The following is a 25,433-nucleotide window of genomic DNA, read 5'->3' on the forward strand; positions in this document are numbered from 1 at the left end:
GTCCTCAAGAGTTTGTTCCATTGAGCCACCCAGGATAGAGGTGCTAGGACGCGGTCCCATCAAGCAAGAATGAAGGCGAGATTGACAACTTAACATTAAGAAGTTATGTACCTACCATAACGCTCCATGTTAGTTGTCTTCTCTCGCCATCTTTCTTGCACCCTCCCTCCTTCCCCTGGCCTGGACAGACCTTGTTATAAGAAACTGTTATGCTGAAGACCATTCAGACCTGGTCCTTCTTCCATCTGTAGTTTTCTTTCTTCCTTTGGGAAGTATTTTATGCTTGGTGCTATTGCCCTTTGTCATCAAACGAGATCTGGGTACTTACCGCCTTGCATCATGGGATATGGGGCTGCCTCGAGCTGGTAAAAGTGACTCTCGAGCTTAGCAAGTGCCGAGTCGGAGCCGAGGGATCGGCTCCGAACCCATCAAGCAAGAAAGAAGGCGAGAGAAGACAACTAACATGGAACGTTATGGTAGGTACATAACTTCTTATTTTCGCTTGTATTTGACCAGAGTTTTTATAGTTATTTCACTGGTTAGAGGGCAACCTTGATCTTAGGTATTCAGGTAGAAGCAGGGAGGGATTATGGATTGGGGAGTAGTCAGAGCCCTGGATCCACACATTTGGAAGTGCAGAGATTGGGTACGATACCCATCTGTTGAACCAGATGAAAATAGGACAACACTGATCTGTTATGGTGAGCACATAACTTTGGTTTTCAGGCTAAAACTTTGTGTAAAGATGTTAATAGTTTTAGCCAGTTGTTAAGTTACTGCATCTGGACCTGGGATTTTCCATTTAGGAGCTTGTTCTGATGCTTTCCATTGCTTTTATCACGTCTCTACTTTCTAAGCATTTTTGTTGATCTGTGACCTCTTCTGTAGTATTCTAACGGTGACACTTCTTGTCTTAATTTATTTACAGTTTTTTTTCAATATGTTGTTTTTTTGGTGGCATTTTATTTCTGCCATTCCTTTCCTTTATTGCTGTGCATTTTTTTTTTGTAAAACTTTATTTGTTCTTGATTTACCTGCATTGTGCTTACTTCTGTTATAGCACCTGAATTTCTTAGTCTTGATTACTGTGTTCATCTATTTTCAGTCAAACTTAAAACATTTTTTTTTTTTACTTTCTTTCGTTGATCTTAATATATATATCCATCTCTATTAAGTCAAGTAACTTTTCCCTTGGATCGTTTTCTTCTAAACTGAGGGTGTGTTCTTTGCTGTTTCCTGCAGGCATTCTACAGAGAAGTTCCAGAACGTCATCCTGTGACATTTTTTCAGCTGCATCCTGCGTCATTCATTGTTTCTTCATATGGGAACTCATTAGCCCATCACTCCATAACATTGCCTATGTCAGAGTTACCATTTCTCGTCAAGTGAAGGATTTAGCATAGAATATCCAACTTTGGTAATGTCACAGCACAATGGAACAATGAGTTCCCAAATTAAGGAGAAACAGGTGGAATGGGAAACATTTGATCCCCTGCCACATGAAGATGTTCTGGAGTCTTCAGCAGGAAACAAGTATAAAAGTTTAGTTTAAGTCTTTAAAACAGGTACTTCTGGTGCTGTTTGTTTTGCTGATTTGCAGGAGGTCCATCAGGCTATGACAATGCCCTGTATGCCAGGCATAGGTCTCTCAACAGCCTATAGGAGACAGAACACAGGGATACAGCCTTGAGACAGTCTGCATAGTATATTTTACATATGCCCTGTATTGTTTAGTGAGAATCCTCTGTGGACTTTCTATTTGTTGGATATTCCTGCTTATGTACATACAATAGTGGGCATTGTATTCAATGATAGGTCTGATGAATGCTGAATATAGTGGAACAGTGACTTTTTTGGACTTAGATGCCATACCTTTGTTTATAAGTTGTGCAACATAGAATGATTTCCTGACTACTGTAGACATGTGATGGTCAAAGGCTAGATTACTATCTGTATATGTCCCCAAATGCCTGACTACTAGGTCAACTCTAACGGATGTGTTGTCAATATGATAGTTACCAGGGATGATTGACTTCCTGAAGGATGCTATTATGCATTTATTGGCATTTAGTTTTAGTCTGTGGCTCTGACACCAGTTGTTTGTCTGTGTCAACCCTTGGCAGACATTTATTTTGGTGTGGGATTCGATGACAGCTCCTAATTTGTAATCATCTGCAAATTTAGACAGCAGAGACCATTGAAATTGGCCTTGACGTCAGTGAAGTAAATGCCAAAAAGAGTGATCCAAGAACTGATCTCTGAGGGACTCCACTTGTGACTAGCCTCTTTGTAGAGGTGGACTTCAAATTTTAACTTCCTGGGTCTTGTCTATGAGACAGTTGGTTATCCACCTAGTGACATATGGGCATTTACCTAACCTCCTGAGTTTGTCAGCAGTGCCTAAGTGGGGTATTGTGTCATATCCCTTGGCCAGGTCAAGGTAGGCAGTGTGAACTATTTTGCCCTCATCCATTGCTTTGCTGACCTTCTCAAGAAGTCCACCAGGTTGAGTAGGGATGATCTCCCCTTGATGAAACCAAATTGGATTGGGTCCAGTGTCTGCATGTTTACTATATCATTGATCATTTTCATGCTAATTCTTTCCATGGCTTTGCATGTAGGACTCGTGAGACTTATGGGTCTGTAGATGTAGAGAAAGATAACTCTTGCTGTTCTCCATTCATGAGGCATAAAGCCTGTTTGGAAGCTACAGTTTAATAGCAATTCCAGAGGGCCTTATGTTTCATACTATTTAGAATATATACTGGGCCCATTGATGCAGTGTTCCTGGCCTTAGAGAGAACATTAAGGACCTGTTCTGTAGTGATAGGAGGGGGGAGTTATATTTGATGGTATTTCCTGAGGGAAGGTTGAAGGAGAGAGAGGGATAAAGTTGGAGATGAATTTGTCAGCCAGTAGATTTGCTATATCTTCTGACTGAGTGTAGGTGGCTCCATTTATAACAAGCTCTGCACACAATTATGTATTGCCTTTGAGGATGCAGACATAGCTAATGAATGCCTTGTGGTTGTCCTTAGCATTGGAGGCCAAATTTACCTGAAATTTGGTTTGGTAGATTTTATTTGTCCTCTGAGTTGTTTAGTTTGAGTGCTTTTATTCTGCTGGGTGCTGTACCTCCTAATTTATGCCATGACTTTCTTGCTTTTTTTATACAGCCTATTGATTTTGTGATTCCACCAGGGTGGTTTGCCTTTTGAGTTAGTTCTGTACTTCCTTGTGGGTACAGCTACCTCTATGCAGCTATTAACATGCTTATATAGGGTTCATCTGTAACTTTTTTAAAAGGGTTAGATTTTAGAAGTATCTTAGAAGCAGTAACTTGGTCCTTCTCCAGGTCTAGGACAGACTTTGCTAGGACCCTTCTGCAAGGGCTCCTGCAACCCTCATCCTTCCTCTTCCCCAGTCAGTCTAAACTATGGCAATCTGCCCATTTAACTAAGGCTACAGCAGCAATGATCTTAATGATGAACTTAGTACACTTGTGTAAGCAAATTTACTGTAACAGTAGATGCCTGAATGATCAATGCTGCAATAGCTGCTTACTCCCTCCTCTCCATCTTATTTATATATAATTTTGTTGCCAAGGTGAGGACCCTTATTTTTATTTTCCTAGCATTGACATTTTGAAAGTTTTAGCATCCCTTTGTTGGCATGAAAATTCTGAAAGGCTTTGCACCCAATGCACCCTTTCTAGTCAGCTGAGCCCAAGCTAACTACAGGTTTGGGCACATGGAAGTGCCCTTAACTTTGGAAGTTGGATGGCTGTTGTATCCTTAGCAGGATATAACCCATATAGCTAAGGCTATTGCAACCATAATTATTTGAAAATCTATGTCTGTGTAAAGTTTACTTGCACAACTGTACTTTTCTGCTCATGGTTATTTTATTTTCCTCTCTTGCATGCAATCTTTATTCCACTGTTAGCAGGTTTACATATAGTGCATTCCTCAGGCAACTGCTGTGGTTGTAGTTAAAGTAAATATTTAGGGATAAGGTTCTAAAGTGTTTTAATTTTTATCTCAAAACTTTTTCTACTGTTTGGTTTAACCTAATTTAACTTCTGGGCTTCCAAGATGGCTGCATCCTGAGCAACAGCTTAATTTCAACTCCCCCAGTGTGAAGAAAGATAAGAGACCCAGTAAATTTGTTTTAGGGTAAATTTCAGTTACTGGTTAGTAAATGCACTGCCTGGATGCCAGCAAAGAAGCAATTTAGGAAACCTTAAAGAAAATCAACCACAAAAGGTGAGGTGAAAACACTATCTGGAAAGAATCCTGCAGCTGCTCAACAAAAAGCAGTTCAAGCTCCAACTTTGGTGCAAGACATGACCTCCATTAATTTAAAGGAAAAAATAAGTGAAATGTACTCTGAGCAGATTGTAATAAACTAAACACTGAAGGAGTATATCAACTCAAATAACAAAAGGATGGAAAATGGAAGAAGCTTTAAATAGATTTTCAAATGAGCTGTTAAAACTGCAAAAATCAGAGGTTTGAAGTAAAGAAAAGGCTGTCTGACTATGAGACTGCTCAAGAAGAGATGCTTCAAAAAATGGTAGGATTAGGGGACAGCGTACATAGGGAAAACCTGAGAATCTGATGATGTCAATCTTCACTCAGTCCTTGACTGTGGGCTCGGTTCCGAGCCTCGGAACTGACTTGGCTGTTTACTTCACCTTGCACCTTCCAAACGCTCGAACTAGGCTCTACCCATAATACTGCTGTCTAAATTACCTCAGATTTCGATTGCTGCTTTGTGTGTCAGACACGTACAACCATTCTCAAACTTTGGCTTCTGATTAAAGTAAGTTTTTTCCTTAAAAGATTTCTTATAGGTTCATAGGTTGGTGCTAGGCTGTCGGCCCTAGGGCCTATACAAGCCTAGCCATAACAATTACCTGGCTATTTCTTCCCACACTATTTACTTCCCTGGACCCCTGTCTAGCAGGGTGACTGACATGATCCACGGGGTGAATTTCCTTTCTCCCGTCCAGTCATCAAGGTTCCTTTTGAAGAGGGCCAAAGAGGTGCTCTGACATGTATGGACAGTCGATTCCAGAGTCTGGGGAGTCTCTGGGTCAGGAACCTATCCCTCCAGCATGTTTTGTTTATTGTGATGACAAGGTTTAGATCCCTGGAGTGTGTGGCTCTGAGGGATTGGGATTTCTTTAAGTGTTCTCTTTCATAAATCTCCTTTCTACCTTCCGGTGACTTTATTTCCCTACCCGCTCCTCTTGTATCTTTTCAGTGTGTCTGTCTCCCTCATTTCCCTTTTTCTACCATTGGTAGTTTTCTACGCACCATTTTTGGTACCCCCTTATACCTATTTAGGTACTTCTTGAATACCATTGTTGGTATCTTCCCTTTCCTCTTCTCTACCAAAAAAAAAATATTTCACTGTTCCTGTTGGTGAGTAGGTGTTATCTCTTGGATATGGCTGAAAAATCAGATGCTTCAGCTGAGTCATTTAAGGGCACCTTGGGTTTCAAGAGGCGCCAAAAATCTGATAGGAAAATGCTCAACTCAGACAGGTATGTTTGGTATATTTACTGTCTGGGTAAAGTTCAACTGCACGAAACTTGCTGGATTTGTCATGGTTTCTGTGTCATGACACTCGGTGAAGGAGAAATAAATTTATTCTAAAAGAATTACTGAAAGGGGACTTTGAAGAGGCCATTTCTGGGTCCAGGACTGAAGCCAGTTCATCTTCCTCTTCCTCCTTTTCTTCCAAAAAGCGAACTTCCTTGGTTCCAACCACTTTTTTGGAACCACCTAAAAAGATTTCGAAACAGCCTTCAGTGTCAACAACTCCCTTGGCACCAAATGGCAAAAAAAGATTTGGCATCTGCCAAGCCTTCGGATTCGACTTCAACTGCCTTGGCTCTAAGACAGTCATTGGTACTGGAGCAGACAGATGTAATTTCTATACCCAGGTCTAGATATACTCCTTCAATTGATCCATTCAAGGATAGACCATCGAGCCCCTTTATCAAACTGAGACCCCCTAGGTCTCCTTCCACTTTGCCAGGTCAATCCATTAAGACCCTCTTGGAATCAGACATCATGAGGCTGGTGGAACAGCTTCTGATAGTGAGGGGATTTCCTTCCTCTTTAGTTCCTAGGCAAGTCGTCACAGGAACTGGTCTTAATTTGGCACCATCTTTGATTCCTCCTCCAACTCCGAGCGAGTCATTGTAGCCCCTGTGATCGACCTGTCCGCCTCTGACCGTCTCTGTTTTGGTAAGAACATCATCTTGGAACCGAGAATTGCCTTGAGTTCCTCCAGGTTTTCTGAATCAGAAGTCTCCCGGGGTCAGGACTTCATGGACGGTTCTGGGGAGCAGGGATCGACTTCTTTAATTTCAGAGCCTTCCATGCTCCTTGGTGCTTCGGCTTTCATTGGATTGACCCAGGCTTCAGTTTCTGAGGTTGGCCTCCTCAGTGCAGGGTGGGACCACGGTTCCAAAAGATTCTGTTTCGGTTCCGGGCTCCCATCCTTCAAGGGTGGGGGGCTTCTGAATCATGGAGAAGGGCTTTTACATTGTGGACTCCCAGTCTTTGCCATCTCTGTTGGTCCAGACTTCTACTTCCCCTCGACCAGAGCTTCCAGTAATCTCATCCATGGGACAGAGGGCATAAAAGCCTCAGGAAAGACCCACCTTGGTGGTTTCCTCTTCAGATACTTCCCCGGAACATCCCCCCAACGAAGTGCCTGCAAAGAAAAACTGCAAGAGGAAGCACTTAGTTTCCCCAGAGGAGTCCATTGCTGAGGATGCTGATTTCAATGAGGGGGGAGTCTTGCCCCCCCCCCCCCAGTCACCCCCTGATGATTCCTTCGGGGGCATCCTGGAAATCCTTAAGCAGAGGGGTGACTGTACTTCTCTCCAGCCTTCATCTGAGGAGTCTGTATACCTGGAGGCTTTTCGTGCCCAACCCTCTACCTCTTGGATCTTGCCGCCCGCTGATGACATCATTAAATTGGTCATCCAGTTCCTTTCCACTCCCAGAGGACAACAGCATTGGGCTAAAGGTATTCCCGTAGGTGCCATGATAGAGGCAGCCATGAAGAAGGAACTTGCTGTGGAGAGTCCAACTATCCATCCTCCTAACAGGGAGTCTAGGACTATGGATAGATTTGGGAAGTGCATTTACGCTTCATTGACCTTCGCTGTCAGGTCATTGAACTACATGGTGCACTTTACCAGATTGCAGAGAGATCTAATCAGAGAGCTGTCAGATAATCTCTGAGTAGCTGAAGAGGTACGAGACAAAATTACTTCTCAGCTCACTACCCTTGAAGCAATTTCCAATTTGTCCATATGACTGATTGCCCATGCAGCCGAAGGGACAACTAGAGCAGGGGGTTCAGGCGTAGCCATTAGGAGACATGCCTGGATGCGCTTGTGTGACTTTGCGGAGCCATTTCAGTCTTCATTCATCAATGCTGCATTTGACAGATCATCTCTATTTGGACCAAAGTGAATGACACACTTGTCAGATGTGAGAAAGATGGGAAGACTTTTTCTGCCATAGGCATACATTTGTCCAGTCCTCAACAGTCCTATTCCACGAACCAGAGAAGTGGGAGACTATGGTTCAAAAAATCCCAAGGGCTTTTTCAAGACTTGTGCGGTAAAGACTTCACCTGGGCAGAGGGGGAAGGACAAATGGAAGATGCTGTCCTAGAGGCAGAGTTAGCCTGCAGAACCAGGGATCCAAAGATTCCTTCTCTGGTAACTCCAATCAGCATTTCTGACTGGAGGCCTGATTTTCTCTGGAGGCAGTCGGGAGATGATTATCCTGGCACCAATCTGCCTGGCAACAAATAACATCGGACAAGTGGGTGCAGGGAATAATTTCCAGAGGTTACAGTATTCTACTTTGCTCAAGTCCAAAAACCCAAAAAAGACTCCCAGATGTTCCACCCAGTCACAGGGAAGCGGCAGCAGTAGAAATTCAAACACTGCTCGAAAAAAGTCATCCAAGAAGTCCCACCAGATGAAATTGGATCTGGGTTCTACTCAAGATTCTTTTTAATGCCCAAAAAAACAGGGGACTGGAGACGCATTTTTGAACTCAGCCAGTTCAACAAGGCAGTTCAGAAAACCAAATTGTGGATGGTCTCGGTACAGTCAGTAGTTCCATTTTTGGAAAAAGATGATTGGATGTGCTCTATAGTTCTTCAGGATGCTTATTACCACATAAAAATGGACAAATGCTCCAGGAGATTCATGTGCTTTCAGCTGGGAGCCAGTCATTTTCAGTTCTGAGCACTGCCCTTTGGCCTCACCGCAGCCCCCAGAGTGTTTTCCAAATGCATGGCAATGGTAGCAGCTCATCTCAGGCTGCAAGCATTTTGGGTTTTTCCATACCTCGATGACTGCCTCCGAACCGCTGCCACCAGGTTTCATCTAGAACAGGCAAGGGATTACACTCTGCATCTTTGCTCTTCTCTAGGCATTACAATAAATTACAAAAAGTCAAATCTGCGACCATCACAACAACTAGAATTCATCTGAGCTTTGTTTGATACAGTTGTAGGTCTTGCTTCACTCCCATCGGAAGGACTGTGACGAATCAGGTCACAAGTCAGCAAGATTATCCAGAACAAAAGTGTTCCAGCCAGATTGGCCCTACAAGCATTAGGCTCGATGGCAGCCTCAGTCACTCTAGTTCCCTTAGCCAGATATCATATGTGAATCCTACAATGGCTGCTAGCCTCCCAGTGGTCTCTTATAGATCATCCTATGTTGCACAACATCTTAATTGCCAATTTCTGCAAACAGGAATTATCATGGTGGTTCTAATCCAATGAAATTTTCTTGGGCCGTCCATTCTTCCATGGCCCCAAGCCATAGTGACCACAAATGCTTTGCAGGTTGGGGGGGGGGGCATTATCTAGGAAGGAAAGTCCAAGGTACATGGTCCTAACTGGAGGCCAATCTGCACATCAGTGTTCTAGAGATGAGGGCGGTGCTTTTAGGGTTGCAAGCATTTCAAGATGTTCTTCCCCTAGGGATAGTGCAATTCAGACAAAACATGTCAGTATTCTGGTACATCAATAAACAAGGAGGAACAAAATCTTACCCACTTTGTCGAGAAGCCCTCAGAGTTTGGCAGTGGTAGTTTCTTCCAACCTCTTTCTCATGACAACGCATATGCCAAGGAGCTCCAGTCTGATAGCGAACAAGCTGAGCAGGACTATTTTGATGCCCCACGAGTGATTCCTCAGTCCCATGGTGATGGAAAAGATCATCTCTGGGGGCAACCTTGCTGCGATCTGTTTGCGTCCCCACTGAACAAATGCAGCAGTTACTTTGTCCTGATCCCCCTCAGGGGGAGTCTCTGTGGGATGCTGTTCTCCACTATTGACCCCCCCGGTCTCCTGTATGCCCTTTCACCAACTCCCTTGATATCTCAATGTCTAAAGAAAGCCAAGAGGTTGAAGAACCCAATAATCCTCATTGCCCCATTCTGGCCTTGACAGGTTTGGTTTCCCTTCCTTTGGCGGCCTCATCTACTTCAGAAAACTTAGTTATGGACCCAGCTCCAGTTCTATTATCTCATCCAGATGGAATGGTTCATCTGAATCTCCAACATCTCAAGCTCACTGCGTAGCTTCTCCAGTTCTCATGATTGCTAGGCATTCTTACCTTTCCTGTCCCATCCGTCAGATCATTGTGGCTCATCATAAACCTTCTAGTAGGAAACTGTACCAGTGTAAATGGGAAACATTTGCTAGATGGGCTGTCAGTATTGAGCTTGACCCTTGTACAATCCCTGTACATAAAGTTTTGAATTTTTTTAGCTGACCTCTTTCAAACTGGTTCTTCAGCCTCAACAATTAAAGTCCATCTAGCTGTCATCTCTAATTTCCATACCAGTTTTGAAGGCTCTTCTCTCATGTCACATAAACTTTGTAAAGCCTTTGTCTTTTTTTGAGTCCTGATGTTAAGACCTTCCTTTTAAGAGCCCATTGCTCCACAGGATCTAACACTGGTTCTGCAGTCCCTTACTCACTCTCGTTTTGAACCATCAGCTACATGTGATTTAAAGTTTCTGACTTGGAAAACTTTGTTCTTAGTAGCCATAGCTTCTGTCAGAAGAGTTTCTGAAATTCAGACCTTGTCCTGCAAACCTCCCTACATAATATTTCACAAAGACAGGGTCTCCCTCAGGACTAATCTTTCCTTCTTACCAAAGATAGTCTCTGAATCCAATGTCAATCAAACCCTGCAACTACTGGTGGTATTTCCTAATTTTTCCAATAAAGGGGAATATTCTCTACATTTATTAGAGATTCACAGACAAGTACGTTTTTACCTCCACAGAACTAAGGATTTCAGAAAATCTGATCAATTATTTGTTGCCTTTTCCTCTTTCCTTGGGTAAATCAGTTACTAAAGTGACCTTAGCTAAATGGCTAAGAGATTGTATCACTTTTATCTATCATTCAAAAGAACTTCACCTTCCATTGTTAAAGCCCACTCAATTAAAGCTGTAGCAGTTTCTCCAGTTTTTCATGGCAGAGCTTCTTTGGATGACATTTGTGCAGCAGCCACATGGTCTTCTCCTCATACCTTTATCACTCATTACAAATTGGATCAGGTCTCTAGGGGTTGGGCATCATTCAGTTTGATGGTGCTTAGAAATATTCTTCCGTGAGACCTCCCAACATTCAGATAGCTGGAGATTCTGTCCCACAGTCAAGGACTGAGTGAAGATTGACATCAGATAAAGAAGTTGCGTCTTACCATTTTGTTCCATCTGTGTTGTCGTTCTTCACTAATCCTTGACATCCCTTCCCTCCTTCCCCCAGCCTGAGACTCTTAGTGGATCAAATTCTCCCAGTACTAGCTTCTTAATAGGGGCATGTATCTGGTCTTTTCTTCTATTTACTGTTTGCCTGCCACTAATTTAGGCAAACTCGATCGGAGGTAATTTAGAGAGGAGCACTATGGGTAGAGCTTAGCTCAAGAGTTTGGAAGGCACAACTGAAGTAAACAGTTGAGTCGGTTCTGAGGCACGGAACAGTGTGCACAGTCAAGGATTAGTGAAGATCAACAACTTAGATGGAACATTGTGCTAAGACATAACTTATTTTTTCTGCTGTACCAGAGAAACTAGAGGGAACAGACCATATTAATTTTATGAAAGGACAAATAAACAGCTAGACTGATATTCCACAGCAGGAATCGCTATTTAAAAGGGCACATTGTGTGTATGCTCCAAACCTGGTCACGAGAAAGCAGACAAGACCTCTAATAGGAAATATGCAATCTTACCAGCAGAAAGATTTGATTCTGACAAAACTGTGGCAGTAGGACAAAATACTGAAAGTTGGAGGCAGTAGAGTGTTTATGGAAAATGATTATTCACTGTACACCAGGCAGAAAAGGAATAAGTTTATTACAACAGTTAGAGAATGTTGAGAAGCAGATGTGAGATTCAAGCTGCTGTATCTAGATTATGTTCAGAATATTTTTTCCTGCAGGGTCAAAGTAATTTTTTAATGTAGAACAAGCTAAGGAGAAAATACAAAAGTTAGTACAACAGAAAGTGAGCTGTAAAACAGAAGGGGATTCTGCTTCTTTTTCTTCTGATAATAAAGCTCATAGAGAGACTATACAAGTGAAACATTTTCCAGTGTTTCAAAGGAAAATTCTTTAGAGAGAGAGAAAAAAGCATAGGAGTTGACTAGAAGAACCATGCATACAATGGAAATGAAGCAGTGATTGGATTTGAGAGATGTAGATCAATGGGATGAAAAACATCAACTTGGAAATTAATGAATAAATGTGGGATTACAAAGCATCAAACACATTTCTGAAACAAAGTGGAACAAGAAAACTTGGAAATATTGGTATTTTTTCACTTCGTTAAACCTGTAGGGAACTCCAAAGCATATGTCCTACTTCATGTCATTAATATTTGGAAGCAGAGGGGAAGAGAAAGGAAGGGGGTAACTATAAGGAAAACTATTTTGTTTTACAGTATTTTTATAAAACATGACACAACCTGCGTGTTGTATAGTAAAACTTTTTCGGTTATTTTTTGTGTGCAATAGGGATACTAAAGTAAACAGGTGCCCCTTTTTCCTTCTTTTATTCTTCTTCTTCAGTTTTAAGAAGTGTTGGCACTACAATGTAAAAAGACAAATCCTGGACAAAAGAGCATAATATAAGTAAAACTGATATGCTTTTCTTACGTTTCCATAAGAGAATGACTGGATCCAAAGCGCTTGGCTTAATCTACAGGTCTAGGACAGACTTTGCTTGGACTGTTCTTCAAGTCTTACTTATAGGTCAGTTTAAGCATGGTAATGTAGCTGCCAATCTGGGACAATTCTTCCTATTAGGAGTGTTAAACTTTTAAGATGTACATAGTTTTTGTATTTTTAAGTTAATAGGTTTATGGGGGTGTCCTGAGGGTGTATTTGGTTTTTGTTTGAGGGTTTTCATTAAAACAAAAAGTCTTACAAGCTGTGACATGGATTCAAATGGATGCAAAAAGAAGCAACTGTGTAAAAGGTCAACCCGCCAAACATTAGTGTATGCGTGTAACACAAACGCTGACATTTAACAAGCTGTTAAACATAACATGTTGAAATAATAATGTCTTATCATAATGACAACACTTATCTTCGAATATGAATGGTCTCACACGTATATGCAAAAAAGAAAGAGTACTAAACTGTATTAAGAAATGCAGACTGCAAATAGCTATGCTACAGGAGACACATTAGGAATGAACTGAGCATGTGAATTTGATAAGGGATTTTAGGATGGTTATTCAGTGGAGTATCTGGGACAAGAGGACAAGGGGAGTACTAATATTAATTCCTAGTGGAGCTCCAGTAGTGCCAGAAGAGGAAAACATTTTTGATAGATTTGTAGGAGTAACAGGCTACTTGCAATGGAGGATAATTATGCTGGTACATATTTAAAATCCACCTAAAACTGCTAAAGTGGAGCTTAAGAAAATTCTGGGAGAAATAATCCATTTTAGTGGGGAATATTACTTATAGGTGGGGACTGGAATTTGATTTGCAGCAGTGAGGATGTATTTGGTGGTTCAGGAAGGGAAAATATAACAAATAATAGTATATTTTTGAAGAAATTTTAGTACATTTAGTATGGGAGGCATGAATTCTGTAGTAGGAGCTCAGAGAGAATTTTCAATAACATTCCCCAAAGTACAAAAAATGGACTAGGCTAGACAGAAATTATATTTCACAGAAACGTGCATTTAATTGAAAGGTTTGATATGCATCCAATAACTGTTTCAGATCACACACCAATAACAACTAATGTAACAGTGCAGGGTAGTGAAATAAAAATGAGACACAGGCACTTCCCAATCTATGTATTAAACAGAGAGGAATTTATGGAGTGGTTAGTGGAAATTACTTGAGAGTTATTAGGAAAGGTGGAAATTTCTTCAGAAAATATAGCTAGGGAGTGGGATAAAATTAAAGTGTACTTTAAAAATAGGTAGAAATAAATGAAAGAGAGATGGTTAAAAAGTAACAAAAAATATTTAGACTGAATGACAAAGGTTAAAGTATTGTAGAATAGGGGGAATCTCTCAGAACAAGGAGATGTGCAACTTCAGAGTGGTAAAGAAAAAATAAGGGACTTACCTGGGTAATATGCAGTAGTTTAAAAGGACTGCTGTTAAGCAACTGTTTTTGTACTCTGGAGTTATTATCTAAAAGGTATTAGCACAACTGCTCAAGCAACAGTAAGTAGAAAGGGTTGTTGCCAAGCTTAGGGAGCCTGGAACTAGGAAAATAATGAGAGATTTTGTACAGGTATTAGAAATATTTCAGAAATTTTATGAAAATATGTATAAAGCACAGAAATTTAGAAATCAAGTAAAAGTACAAATGGAAATGTTTATGGAAGAGTTAAATATGCCAAGGTTAGAGGCAGATGAAGCTCAAGTACTGTCAGTTTAGAGAGGAGGAGATGAGATAAAAATAGTGATGTATAACCAATTGACAGGAAACTGATAATAGATGGTATTCCTGTGGAATTGTGGAAGCTAGGAGGGAAGAAAGTGATAAAGATCTGAAAATATTTGTTTAATGATATTTTAGAACTGGGGGGGGGGGGCACCAGCACCCTGGAAGAAATCTGTGGTGGTTGTAAAACCTAAAAATGGTAAAGACCTATCAGATCCAGCTTTCATATGGGCCCATTTCAATTATAAACCATGATTATAAAGTGTTTGTCTATACTGGCTTAAATAATGGCAAAGGTGATGCCAAAATTGGTAGATATCAGTCAGTGTGGTTTTATGGAGGAGAGGCAAACATTTGACAACATTTAATAGATCAATAATGATCCAGATGGAAGCAGAATGCAAGAAAATAGCACAGTTATTGGTGGAAGTAAGCTTGGATTTTATAGGTCAGTGGAAGCATTTGCATTGCCCTGACACAATAATAAGATCAATTAGGAGGATATAGGAGGGATTGGAGGTGAAAATTAAAGTAAGGGTGTCCCTTTCTGATACGTTCATGTTTGAACAGAGGAGCAAGCAGGGGGTGTCCTCTTTCCCCTTTGTTATTTGCATTATATTTAGAACCATTGGTAAATAAAGTAAGGGACTAAAAAATTCAAGGATATAATTGGTATGGTAATCAAGAAAATGTGGTTTTATTTGGGGATGAAATTATTTTCTACCTGATAAAACCAGAAAAGGACATTTCAATGCTGTGGAACACTGAGACAGTTTCAAGTCTTTTTGGGATACAAAATTAATGATAGAGCAAAGGTAATAGCTGTAAACTGTCCACCTACACACAAATTGGTTCAGCAATACCCACATTTATGGAGACATGATAAAATGAAATATTTAAGAATATGGGTTAAAATGATTTTGTTATGGTAGCTAAGGATATGTGGAACAGATTAAGCAAAAGATAATACAAAACCTGAGAAACCAGAAGCTCTGTTTTATGGATAGGAAGGTGCAAGCAGTGAACATGTTTTAGCCCATTTAGTTTTATAGACGGGTCAGTCATATTTTTGTCAACTAAAGGAAAAGTTGTGGATAGCAATTAATAAAGAGTTGAATGATTTTATCTGAGAGGGGAAGAAGGCGTGAATTAAATGGGATAAATGATCCTTTCAATAGAACAATGTGGTTTGGGATTACCTGCTTTAAAAAGCATTTCATAGCTGTACAGTTAAGGTTTCTATACATAGCAGAAGCAAAAAGCTATAATTCAAAGTGCTAAGTTATGATGATAAAACAGGAAGAAGCTCAAGAAATAAGGTGAGACTGGGATTTTGGATGTAGATCCTTAAAGAATAACAGTAACCATACAAAATATTATGTTTGTAAAGTAGCAGAAAGTATTTTAAGAAATAAGCCAACATAGGAATGTAGAAAGGGGAATATGTCAGTAGGGATGACTGCAATTAAGGGTAGGTACAGAGAATAGGCAAGAGGGGACTGGAATTTACTATTGAAAACTGGCAAAGGAACCAAGGTATTGGGAGCAAATTATTAGAGAGGGAAAGGTAATAGAATGGGAAGAGACTAAGAATACATTTGGAATGCAGACTAGAGAGTGCCTTCCCTATCAAGGATTGATATCAGATTATAGGGAAAGTGAAATGAATTGGAGTTCCTAGGTGAAAGACCAGCACTGCTAGAGTTTTAGTAGAATCTAAAAGGGAAGGAGAAATGAATTTGGGTTCCTAGGTGAAAGACCAGCACTGCTAGAGTTTTAGTAGAATCTAGAACAGAAACTGCTGTCAAAAATGAGATAATTAATAGGTCATATAAAATATTGATAACTATAGGAGTAGGAGGAGATTAGAAAGGATTGAAAGAAGAGATTAGATAATCAGTTCACAAAGAAACAATGGGGAGGTATATGTATAGCTCCCAAATATGCAACAGAGTCTAGAATATTTAGAATCTTTTCATGGAAATGCTTGAGTAGGTATTTTTATACCTCAAACAGACTGCAAAGAATTTTGCCTTACGTGGAGTGCAAATGCTGGAGGTGTGATGAGTAAGAAAGAAGTAATTGGGAACATATTTTTGGGGAATGTAATGAATTGGTAGAGGTTAAAAAATTCACCGCAGACTTCTCTGTCAGAAATACTGGGTGAGCAAATTGGTGTAACTAAGGAAATTATTTTTTTAGCTGTGATGCAGAATTGCAGCTGCCTAGAACATAGTAAGGCCTTACTGAGTTTAATTCTGGTGGCTTCCAAAAAAGCAGTTACTAGAAAATAGAAATCGAAATCTAAACCAACCATAGTAGAAGTAGTGAATATAATAGAGGTACAAGAACTGGAAGTGGGATCTTTAGAAAAGGGTAGGAGCAGATTACATAGAAAAATGGGAATTGGGGAGCAGTACTTGCAGAATAATGTTTTGGAGAAGGAATGAGGTTTAAGGGAAGGCAGGAATTGAATGAGCTATGTAATGTTTGATTGACAATGACTGTATAGAAGATTAAATGTGAAGTATGAGATGTTTGCAACTGAAAATGTCAGTATGGTTTGTTTTCATTTATATAAATGTATAATTGCCTACGTCATAAGTGATAATTCAATAAGGATACTCCTTGTTTAAGAAAAAAAACATAATTTAACTTCATTTAGAATTGTTTAGTATACTGACAGGCATTTACTGTCAATACCTTGCATGCCATGCATTTTTCCAAGTTACTTATAAGAATTATTGTTTGCGTAGCACAGTCTTCATTTCATATGAGGAATTGTAGTTTGAAGAACCAAAGATAGAATGCAATAAAACAAGATATAAGAAGGAGCCTCACACTTAACCTGTGTCATTGCCCAACTAACTCACAGCTTGCATCGAAACATCCCAGGGAAGAAGCTGCTGCTTTGATGATTTCTAGCCAGGAGATAATACCAGTAAGGTGGCTGTAACACAGATTTTATGATTTATTGTTATAGTGACCTTCTATCAAGGATCTGAACTTTTTTGGACTGGTGCTTTGTTGTGTCCATGCTGACTTGAGATGCAGAAACTTGTCTCACTGCTGTTTTTTTTAGAATTTTTTTGTATAGAGTAATGTTAATTCTCAATTATTTTACTTGTCTGACTTTTACAGAGAATAAAATAATGTTACTTTAACTGAAATAAATATTTATATTCTGTTAGTGATTCACAATTAGATTTTAGGAATACTGGTGTTTTGATTGTTAGCCAAACTACATCTACGGTCTTTCAGTATTTGGGCATTTTGTGAATATTCTTTTTTAATTTATTTACTTATTACAGGAGGAAGCAGAACATGCTTTTTGCAGACACGATATTACCTAGCCATTTTGTACTGTCATTTGTACAAGTATAATTTAAGTGCTGCTCAAGGACTGTGTGATCAGATTGTGCGTGAATTACTGAGTCGATCTGATATGCCTGTAGAAGACAGGGGCAATGGCTCAGGTATGTTGGAGTTTAAGTGGCTGATTTTTTGCAGTTATTGCAACATATTTCTGTTTGTGAATTTTTTTTGTCAACTTCAATATTTGAGATTTATTTGTGGGAGGGAGGTGAAGAATGATTACAGACTTGCCTGCTTTATTTTAACTTAAGCAAATTCTGAACCACTGGTAGAATTACTATATGACGTCAGATTGCATAGTTTGTTTACTTGGAGGTCATTTAACTGAATCTGCATGGGCTTTATAAATGGAGAATGGACTCTTTTATGTTTTGTTTATAATGTCTGTTTACTTTTTAGAAATTAGTTCATGTTTACAGTTTATGTTGTAATATGTATTTGCAGGTGTTTAATTTTCAGCTGATGATGTATGGTAATTTTTTTATTTTATGTATTATTTTGATACCTCGGGTAGGCGAACTGATTTGTTGACCCTTTTCATTCACAACTTGGGAGCAAGGTAAACAAATGTACAAAGACAAAAAATAAATTAGAATTGAAACACAGTCATGTGTACAGATATATGCAGTAGTATTAAATGCATGTAACTTAAGGATTAACTTTGTCACTATTATGAGTGCATTAAAAAAGCAATTTGAGTTACTGTGGGAAAAATGGGAATTGTACAATGACTGGAAGATGTGAGCCCCTGCATGACAGCTTCATTAGACAGTGCCCCTAAATTAAATGCATTCATCTTCCTTATACAGATCCTTTAGAGATTTGTTTGAATTCCAGTAAGCTGTGAAGATTTTTTTTACCTCAGCAGGCAGGTGGTTTTAGGTCTTAGAACCTGTCCTTGAAAAAGGTATTTCCTTGAGGTCTCATTAGGGTGATATCCTCTTGGGTAGCTTTAAGGGATTAGTATGGTTCCCTATTGAGATGTTCCTGCCTCTGTGGTAGGGAGTAGCCTAACATTAGGATTTTGAAAAGGAAAGAGCCAAGAAGGAGAGTAGGTTTACTGTGGATAGGCATTTTTTGCAAGACATGATGATGCAAATGCTAATCTGCTATGTGTGCAAACCTACAAAGTTATTTTCCAGAGTTTGAAATTTGTATGTTACATGAGAAGTTGAGGCACCAGATTGGGAGGACATATTTAATTTTGGGAATCAAGAATTTCCTACCAATGGTAATTCTCACAGGGGGTTTAGGAGGTGTGAGATCCTGTAACAAAGTTTGAGTGAGGTTAGCACTTTGCTGATGATTAGGTTTGTGTGGGTTTTAAAGTGTAGGGGTGGCTCAAGGGTTAGCTTTAGTTGTTTCTGTTGGTAACAGTGGGGATGGGATTAATGTTATTGTCTTTCAGAAAGATTAGATTTAGTGATGTATTTTCATGGGGTGTTGAAGAGTATGACATTAGTTTTAATAGGGTTGATCAATAGTTTTTAGTACCTCAAGCATAAAGGAGAGAAAAATAATTTGTAGCTTTTTCTGAAGTTTGTCTGCCATCTTATCAATTTCTGTAAACAGGATGTCATATACATACATTACTACATTAAGACTGGGGAAATGTAGTGTAAAGTCATGTATGGCTAGAAAGAAGAAAAAGGGGGATAGTACTAATCCTTGTGGTAGTTTGTTACTAACAGTATCAATGTCAGAGAGTAGGCAATGGCAAATATTTGAAAGGATCTATTATTTAGATGCTTTATCTGCTCTACGTTTATCTGCATTTACCTTCACTTTGTTTACCTGCTCTGCTCTCTGCTATAGTAACTACCATGTTCGTTTGTAATATCTACCCCACTGCTGACCTGTTTAATTTATACTGTATTTTAGAATTATAGTTTGCATCTATAGCTACTTCTACAGTTTGATTTATGATTGTATTTGATGCTTTTTGTACATAAAATTAGTCCATGTATCTATAATGTGTTCTGTTTGGAGCTTTTCTCCCCGTGGCTGTGCTGAAAAGGGGCTCATGGTTAATTGGACATACAAGGTTAATAAATGTCAAAATAAATAATTTCCAAACCAGGAAATGATATCACCAAAGCTGAGTCTCACTAGTTTGTTACGTAAGAGGTCATGATTAACTGTCTTGAAGACTTAAGTCATGTTGATAAAAAAACTGAAAGAGACTGTTAATAATGTTGCTGTAAATGGCATTAGTGGAATTGAGAAGAGCTGTAGCAGTGCTAAATGGATTCTAAAAACCATGTTGCTGGTCACAGAAACTTTTCATTTTCATACTTTTCATATGTTTTATATTTAACGTATTGTGTATAGTGCTAAATACCGTAACACTCAAATCTGAATGGAAACTAGTGTCATAACAATAGTCTTGTTCTATCATTTGAACCACAATATGGTGTGTAGGTGCATGAAAAAAAAAAAAAACGCACCATAAGGACCGTGGAATACTTTGTTTAGTATATTAAAAACCAATGTAAAATACAAAAGTTCATAATGTTGAGTGCTTTCATCAAAAAATTGACTTCATCAGAACAACCAGACCATTCCCAACTGAACATTTAAATACTCTCCACCTGAATAGGCAATTAATCAACATACCAATAAATCAATTAAATCAATTAACTCAAATACTATTTTAAAAAAACATAAATAGTTCAAAGCACTATTACAAACCCTTTTACAAAATATTACATATAATACATTTGAAATACATGTATTGCTTATATAAAACCATCCTACAATTAAGTACTTTACCTGAATCACTTTTTTTATTACATTACATAAAAAAATGTATATGTATGTTGTATAAAATTAAAAATTGCATATTATGTAAAATATTGTATCAACTAACAGCATATTATTTTATGTTGTGTTTTACGTATTTTAAGTAATTTTGTTAGCTTTTTACTTTAACACTGGATAAATTGATAAATGGTCATTTAAACCTGGGGGGAAATTGGGAGCCAACCTAAGCTGCCACATTAATTCTTTTTTACACAAATAATTCTTTCAATCTCCTCCCCTCACATCCATGTTGACCGCATCCACAATTCCAAACTTAAAGCCTGTATGTCCCACACAGTCCACGCTGTGTCTATAAAGGGCATTAGTCTCCTTCTTATTCTTTATTTCGTATAGGTGCTCATAAATCCTACACTTGAGAGCCCTCTCCATTTTTCCAACGTAAAACCCTGAACAGGTCTTACATAATGCAACATAAGCTATTCTATTCGTGTGACAGTTCCCTTTTCTGAGATATAAAACACTGCCTATCCTATTATTTAATGTTACAGATGGAGCCTGAAAAATATATCCACTTTGGGAACACCGCCCACAGGGGTTAGTATTTCCCTCAGTGTGGGACTGACTCACCCTGCGCTTCTCTAAGTTTAACTTTATGTTACTGCCGACTTTTATGGAAAAAATGGGTTTTTCACCTACCTTTCTGTATATTTCACTGTTGATCTTAAAAATTCCCCAATTTTTGTGTAGAATTTGCTTAATTCTGTTGGACAGGGGGCTGTGTTGAATAATACATGCCTGGTTGAAGTTGTTGATCTCTGTACTGGAAGGGGAATCGGTGGTCGGTTCACCTACAATGTTTCCTAGTCCATGGCCAAATTCATCTTTCCTGAACCCTATCCTGATATCTCCACAGCTTAAAAGGGGTTTATATTTCTTCCCCATTCATCAAAAATATATTTTATAATAGGTTCAACTATGTGGGGTGGATATCCTCTTTCACAAAACAGTCTGTTGATTAAGTCCCATTATTACATTTTCCCTCTCTGAGGTCATTCTGGCCACTCTAATGGCCTGACCTTTCACTATGCTTTTTTTCTGTTTATGAGGGTGATGGCTATGGTTGTGTAAATAACCATTGCAGAAAGTGGGCTTACGATACACATTAGATTTGAAACCACAGGGAATCTTAGAAATCTTCACGTCCAAGTAACTGATTTCTGAATCTCATAGTTGAACTTTAAGAAATTAGTACTATTATTTAAGTACTCAATAAAATGTGGTATATCTTCCTGTCTCCCCTTCCACAAAATAAAAATATCATCCAGGAATCTCAGATATGTAGCTATAGCCACCTGAAATCTACTATTAAAGACATGATGTTATGTAGTCCAATCTCGCCTACATTCTTACCCGTGGGTTCGAAGCCGAATGTTGGCTTCGACTCGGCCATACTTTTTTAGCTCAAAGTCTTTCTATTGGCTGGGCTAAGATGGTATCCCATGCTGCACTGCTCTCTATCCCCAGATCTCGCTTGCCACTCGTGTAGCTCGGGTGTGGTCTCACTCATAGCTGTGGCTAAGTACCCTTTTTCTTCTTTATCAGAGAAGTTTTTTTGCAAAAAAGCTATTTTAATGGCTATTGTGTGTGTTCTTTTCTGTATTGTGGAAAAGTTGTGTTTTTCTTGATTGTTTATTCTGTAGTATCCCACTAGCTGTTTCCAACAGGCTAGGCCCGTTTCAGTTAGAGGACCTAGTCTGTCCCCTTGCTTTCCTTGTGTGCTAAAAGTTTCCCGGAACTAAAACCGTTTAAATTAGAGGAATTAGTCCCCCCCTTGTGTTTGTGTCTGAGGATCGTATAACTTAGAGATCTTGTGGTATTCTGTTTGTTGTAGGCTTTTTCCTGCCTTGTGACTGTTTGACCATTGGTCTATTTTTCAGTTGGTTACTTGTTGGTTAACTATGTCCAAAGATACTAAGGAGCATAAGCCCTCGGGCTTCAAGAAGTGCTCTAGGTGCAGTTATAAAATGTCCATTACCGATGGACAACTCTGTGTGTACTGTCTGGGAGCAATTCATCTCCAGGAATCGTGCAGTTTCTGTCATGCCTTTAGTACGCGTGTTCTTCAGGAAAGGAAGAATAAAGTGATTTTGAAGGGACTTCTGAAACCCTCCTTTGAGGAGGGTCTGGAGAGTGCTTCCAGCTCTAAGGCAAAATCCTCAAAAGCAAAAAAGCGATCTCCGGCTCCATCAGTCTCCTTGGGGCCACCGGAGAAAATAGCAAAGTCTGCATCGACATCCTCGGCTCCATTGTCCTCGGGGCCGCAGGAAGTGTCAGTTGTTATGGAACATACTTCGGCTCCAATCTTCTTGGAACCTGTTTGGAGCCAATCGCCTAGCATTAGGCCAGTATCCCCTCCTCGCAGGTCCCCTTCAGAGAGGAGGTCTCTATCTCCTTCTCTATCCTCCAAATCTTCCAGGACCTTATCAGATGTGGATGCTGATAGAGTGGTGCAGAGACTTCTTCAGTCACCGGTACTGGCAAAATTGTTCTTGGCTCCGAAGCCGGTCCCTCATCCTGCATCGATACTTCCTCCTATGAGCACATCTCAGCTTTCGGAGCCGGAGTGCTCGGCTTTGTGTGATGTCCCTAGGTGGGTACCGACAGCCCCTCCTGGCTTATCGGTTCCAGTGTCAGCTCCGACCCCATCGGCGCCGTCCACAGGGTTCAGGACTCCGGATTCTTTGGTCGAACCCGAGGGAGAGGCTTCAGGACACCTCTCTGCTCCTAATCTCCCTCTCGGCTCTTCGGTGCGGGGAAGTCTGAATCCTGTCTTGGCTTAGGAGGCTGGTCGTTCTTCGGACCCGGGAGGACCAGCCTTTGAGGCCATGCGGAGTGCGCTGGCCAGGTCGTCAGCAGCATCATACGGGTTGTTCATTCTGTCCCCTACTACACCGGTGCAGGTCTCTGATCACCATCTATCTCTGGACAGCGGAGCCCCAAGGTCTCAGGGTATTCCCACAAGTGGTCCCCATATTTCTGAGGGCCCCTCAGATTTTTTGTCTGAGGAGCCACCCAGAAAGAAGATGTGCAAGAGGAAGCACATAGATTCCCAGGATGAGTCTCTCACATCAGACACTGACCTCTAGGAATCGGAGGGGTCCCCTAAGCAAAGAGGTGACTGGCCATCCAAAGCCCCCTCGGAGGAGGAGTCGGTCTTCCTGAAGGCCTTTGGTGCTCAGCCCTCCGCCTCCTGGGTATCTCCACCCTTCGACGAGCTTCTGGATTTGGTTTGTCGAAGGGTTCGGGAAACCCCTGACTCTGTGGAACCAGTCCCCAGGAGACCCAATAAATTTTTGTCTGCTCCTCCTGATAAGGAATTTCTGTCCAAGGGAGTTCCTGTGGATGCCATGGTGGTCGCAGCTGCCACCCAGAAGGAATTAGCTGAGACTTCTTCCACCGTCCATCCCCCTAACAAGGAGTTTAGGACTATGGACCAGTACGGGAAGCATACTTTTTCTTCAGCAACCTTTACCTTACAGTCACTGAATTACTTATCACACTTTACACAGCTCCAGAGAGATCTCCTCAAGGAGCTTGTAGATACTCTCACGGGTAACGTTTCTGAGGCAGTGGCCCAGACCGTCAACGCTCAGATGTCTACCCTCAGTTCCATTGCAAACTCTTCCATGAGGCTAATCTCCTATGCAGCCAAGGGAGCGAGTAGTGCAGCAAGTTCAGGAGTTGCTCTTAGGAGGCAGGCCTGAATGTGCCTTTGTCATTTCGTGGAGGCCTTCAAGTCTTCATTCACCGACGCCCCTTTTGATGGTTCCTCTTTGTTCGGAACCAAGGTGAAAGACACTCTCACTAGGTGCAAGCAGGAGGGAAAAACTGTCTGCCGTAGGAGTCTGTTTTTCCCTGCCCTCTAGGCCTTATCCCAAGGCCCAGAGGGGTGGCAAAATGTGGTTCAAGAAATCACAGAGGTTTTTTCCCGGTGCACAAGGTGAGCCCCCCTCCAGAGGCAGGGGAGGGGGTGGTTATTCAGGGAGACGCTGCCCTAGGGGCAGAGTAGACCCCCGCAACATGGGAGACCACGATTCCTTTTTTGGTTCTTCCTACCGCCGCTCCTGATGGGAGGCCCCGACTGTGCATTTCCAGCGCCAGTTGGGGGTCGAATCTCATTATACTCAGAGGCCTGGCAAGATATCACCAGGACCAATGGGTTCTACGAATAATTTCCGGAGGATATGTCATTCCCTTCTCGTCAAATCCCCCTCCAGTCAAGAAAATTTTAGATGTTCCACCCAGTCAAAGAGATTACGCAGCTTCAGAAGTTTCAAAGCTGCTAGAAAAAGGAGCCATCCAACATGTCCCCTCAGACCAGATCGGATTAGGGACTTACTGAAGATTCTTTTTGGTGCCGAAAAGGGCAGGGGACCTGAGACCCATATTACATCTCAGCCAACTGAACACCCATGTGCAAAAGTCCAAATTCCGAATGGTCACATTGCAGTCTATTCTCCCATTGTTGGGAAAAGAAGTGTGGAAGTGCTCCATCGACCTCAAGGATGCTTACTACCACATAAAGATGGACAGGGCATCCAGAAGTTACCTACACTTCTGGCTGGGAGCCAGTCACTTTCAGTTTCGAGCCCTGCCCTTTGGTCTCACCACAGCCCCCAGGGTGTTTACCAAATGCATGGCAGTGGTGACTGCTCACTTGAGACGTCAGGGATTCCAAGTGTTTCCGTATCTGGACGACTGGCTCTTTACTGCCACCACCAGGCATCTACTACTTCAGACCAGGGACACTACTATCAACTTATATCAACAGTTGGGCATCACATTGAACTGGGAAAAATCTGCCTTGTTGCTCTCACAGCGTGTCACTTTTATAGGTGCCGAATTAGACACTGTCCTCATGCGGGCATTTCTATCACAGGAAAGAGTCAGAGTCCTACAGCAACAGGTTTACGCATTGCTCCCTCTGAGAAGATCGAAGGCAAGATGGGTCCTCCAATTGTTGGGAACAATGGCTGCTACGATTATGTCAGTCCCTTTGGCAAGGTTACATATGAGGCTCCTTCAGTGGCTACTCTTCGCCCAGTGGTCACTTCAACATCTTCCACTTTCTCACCCTATTCTACTCTCAGACTGGTGCAAACAGGATCTCAGTTGGTGGCTTCACACCGACAACCTGAATGCGGGAAGGCCCTTCGTTCCTGCGCCCCCGGTTGCCACGGTGACCACAAATGCCTCCCAGATGGGGTGGGGGGCCATTATCTAGGCAGGACAGTCCAAGGCATGTGGCA

The 25,433-nt window shown here is 40.8% G+C and overlaps 1 protein-coding gene across 1 annotated transcript in view; it reads left to right on the forward strand.

Annotated features, from left to right (window-relative positions):
* CPLANE1 (ciliogenesis and planar polarity effector 1) overlaps window positions 1-25,433 on the forward strand; it is a 4,248,669-nt gene that overhangs the window by 1,637,722 nt on the left and 2,585,514 nt on the right. Inside the window, exon 14 of the mRNA XM_044076333.1 lies at window positions 17,298-17,462. Coding sequence (XP_043932268.1) covers window positions 17,298-17,462 — 165 coding nt within the window. The remainder of the gene's footprint in view (window positions 1-17,297; window positions 17,463-25,433) is intronic.

This window comes from Protopterus annectens, chromosome 1.part0 (assembly GCF_019279795.1).
Source record: "Protopterus annectens isolate FY-2018-M chromosome 1.part0, PAN1.0, whole genome shotgun sequence".
In the NCBI taxonomy this organism is placed as follows: domain Eukaryota; kingdom Metazoa; phylum Chordata; order Ceratodontiformes; family Protopteridae; genus Protopterus; species Protopterus annectens.